The 3,130-nt window shown below is 39.6% G+C and overlaps 1 protein-coding gene across 1 annotated transcript; it reads left to right on the forward strand.

Annotated features, from left to right (window-relative positions):
• Positions 1-725: 725 nt before the first annotated feature.
• Positions 726-1,411, forward strand: LOC142523847 (uncharacterized). Its single transcript, XM_075627578.1, has 2 exons — positions 726-731; positions 971-1,411. The coding sequence occupies exons 1-2, from the start codon at positions 726-728 to the stop codon at positions 1,409-1,411; spliced, it is 447 nt and encodes a 148-aa protein (XP_075483693.1).
• The last annotated feature ends 1,719 nt before the right edge of the window (positions 1,412-3,130 follow it).

Consider the following 3,130-nt stretch of genomic DNA (forward strand, 5'->3'; position numbering starts at 1 on the left):
ATAATTTACTTGCATTTAATTTGGCAAGTTATTTGCATGTTAGTTGCTCGATCTTGACTCGAAAGGGAATAGATTGAATTTAGCTTCAATAATATTTATCAACACATGGTTAAACCGACTAGAAATAGTATTCGGTTTCAATGTGCAATTTTAGGCGACAGCTGTGATTCCATCATTGATAAATGCATTTTTGTTTAATTAAATTCAGTTAGATTTAATTGGACTGTTAAATGAAAATAGGATTATAAAGTCTAGAAATAGATTTATAGTTGAATTAAGGAATTACATTGTGACGTTGAATAATTCGTAGTTAGATAATTCCAATACGTGGCGATAATCAAAGTTTGGTACCGTTATATGTTCCCGGTCATTTTGTTGAAATTGAAAATCTCCAAGTTCCAACCTGCTCTGGAAATTTGATCTTACTTATTAATTTAGCATAATCTAGTTTATTTTAATTAGTTTAAGTTATCTCCAAATCACTTGTCATTGTTTGCTTAGATTAATTTGAATAATTTAAATCTTAGTACTTGAATAATAGTCTATGTGGGATCGATACTTGGACGCATCGTCCATTTACTATAACTTGATTGAATCCGCTTGCTAGATGTATTCCCTACCGAAATAACAGTCTGAATGAAAAACTAATGACGCTACGGTTGTTGTTCAATTTGTCAAGAAAAATATCTTCTCACGTTTTGGCACACCTAGAGCCATTATTAGCGATGAGGGTACTCATTTTTGTAATCGTCAATTTGACAGTCTGTTGGCTAAGTATGGGGTCCGACATAAGGTGGCCACTCCTTATCATCTTCAAACTAGTGGCCAAGTCGAGGTATCGAACAGAGAACTTAAACGCATTCTTGAGAAGATTGTCGATGCTTCAAGGAAAATATGATCTACAAAACTCGACGATGCACTTTGGGCTTACCGCACTGCTTTAAACCCCCATTAGCATGTCTCCTTTTAGATTATTGTATGGGAAGTCGTGTCATTACCCGTAGAACTTGAACATAGGGCTTATTGGGATACTAAATTCTTGAATTTTGATGCTAAAGCCACAAGTGACGAGAGAGTGCTGCAACTGAATGAATTGGATGAGTTTCGGTTGGATGCTCATGAGAACGCCAAGATTTACAAGGAGAAAACCAAACGTTGGCATGATCAAAACATCGTCCATCGAGAATTTGTGGTGGAACAAATGGTACTATTATACAATTCTCGACTAAAGTTGATGTCAGATAATTTGCGTTCACGGTGGTCAGGACCATACACTGTCACACAAGTTTTCCCTTACGGGACAGTAGAGATCACTAGTGAAGTAACTGGAGCATTCAAGGTGAATGAGCATAAGCTGAAGGCTTACCATGGTGGTACTATACCCGATGAACCGACCACCGTGGATCTGTAGGATCCAAATTGAATAAGGGAATACAGTCGGGCTATAGACTATAAAATTAGTGCTTGCTGGGAGGCAACCCAGTGTTTAGTTTTATTTTTTCTTTCATGTTTAATTTAGTTTTCTCTCATTTTGTTTTATGCATATCTGTTGAGCTAATTTCAGTAAGTGGTCGTGCATGTAGGTTATTCACTAGCGGGATGATTTCTCAAGTGTGGGGGATTCTATTGTGACCAGCGGACTGAGAACGTGAAATAGGCCAGGGAAGTCTTTGTCCAATTCTTGCATATTGTGTGCTTGATCGAGTTTCAATTCTGATATGTAGATTTATAGAATTGTGAATTCCTTGCTTCGACTATGTGTCTGGTTCGAAGCGTGTGTAGGGTAATTTGTTTTAAAAAAAAATATCGCCCGGACCACTAGACGGATCCCCACATGGAGTCCGTGTTCTTCAATCTTGTGACTGCCCTTTCCCAGTGTCTCGACGGACCCATATCCATGGGGTCCATGTCACAGTATTCCCAACCTGGCGATTTCCAGAGTCTGCACGGACCAGTGTCCGGAAGACCTTACTGTCAGATTAGACAGCTTAGGAGCACTGCCCTTAGAATACACCTCTAAATCAAACCTCTGAATCTCTGACTGAAAAGATCTCTGCGCTGACAGCTGTGCTACGACTGCAAATTTCCTGCTCAAGGCATCTGCCATAACATTAACTTTCCCTGGATGGTAGCTAATTTCACAATCATAGTCTTTCAATAACTCCAACCACCGTCTTTGTCTCATATTCAGCTCTTCTGCGTGAAGAAATACTTGAGACTCTTGTGATCAGTAAATATGTGGCATTTGTCGCCGTACAAATAATATCTCCATATCTTCAACGCAAAGATCACGGCAGCTAACTCAAGATCATGAGTCGGATAATTCATCTCATGAACTTTCAAATTTTTGGAGGCATAAGCTATAACCCGACCGTGCTGCATCAAAACAGCGCGTAAACCGAGCTTAGAAGCATCGGTGTATAGCACAAAATTGCCTTGCCCTGCTGGCATGGCTAACACTGGCGCTGAAATAAGAGCTTGATTCAAAGTATCAAAGCTCTTCTGGCACTCTCCACTCCATACGAATTTAGCATTCTTCTTAGTCAATGAAGTGAGTGGCACTGTTATCGAAGAAAATCCCTAAATGAATTTCCGGTAGTAGCCTGCTAAGCCTAGGAAACTGCGGATCTCTGACGCATTCTTCGGCTCAATCCATTCCTTAACTGCTACTACATTGGCTGGATCCACCTCAATGCCACTGCTAGATATTATATGACCCAAAAATGCTACTTTCTTCAACCAGAATTCACACTTACTAAATTTTGTAAACAACTTGCGACTCAGCAAGACCTGCAAAACTGTACCCAAAAGCTGATTGTGCTCCTTATGGCTCTTTGAGTAGATAAGAATGTCGTCAATAAACAATACTGATCTAGGTAGGGCTGAAATAATCGATTCATGAGGTCCATAAAAATGGCTGTAGCATTCGTCAGTCCAAACGGCATCACTAAGAACTCGTAATGCCCATATCTGGTTCTGAATGATGTCTTATGAACATATGCATCTTTTACTTTTAACTGATAATACCCTGATCGTAGATCTATCTTAGAGAACACTGCAGCTCCCTGCAACTGATCGAACAAGTCCTCGATCCTTGGAAGTGAGTATTTATTCTTGATCGTTACCTTGT

The sequence above is a fragment of the Primulina tabacum genome, chromosome 14, assembly GCF_025594145.1.
Source record: "Primulina tabacum isolate GXHZ01 chromosome 14, ASM2559414v2, whole genome shotgun sequence".
Classification (NCBI taxonomy): Eukaryota; Viridiplantae; Streptophyta; class Magnoliopsida; order Lamiales; family Gesneriaceae; genus Primulina; species Primulina tabacum.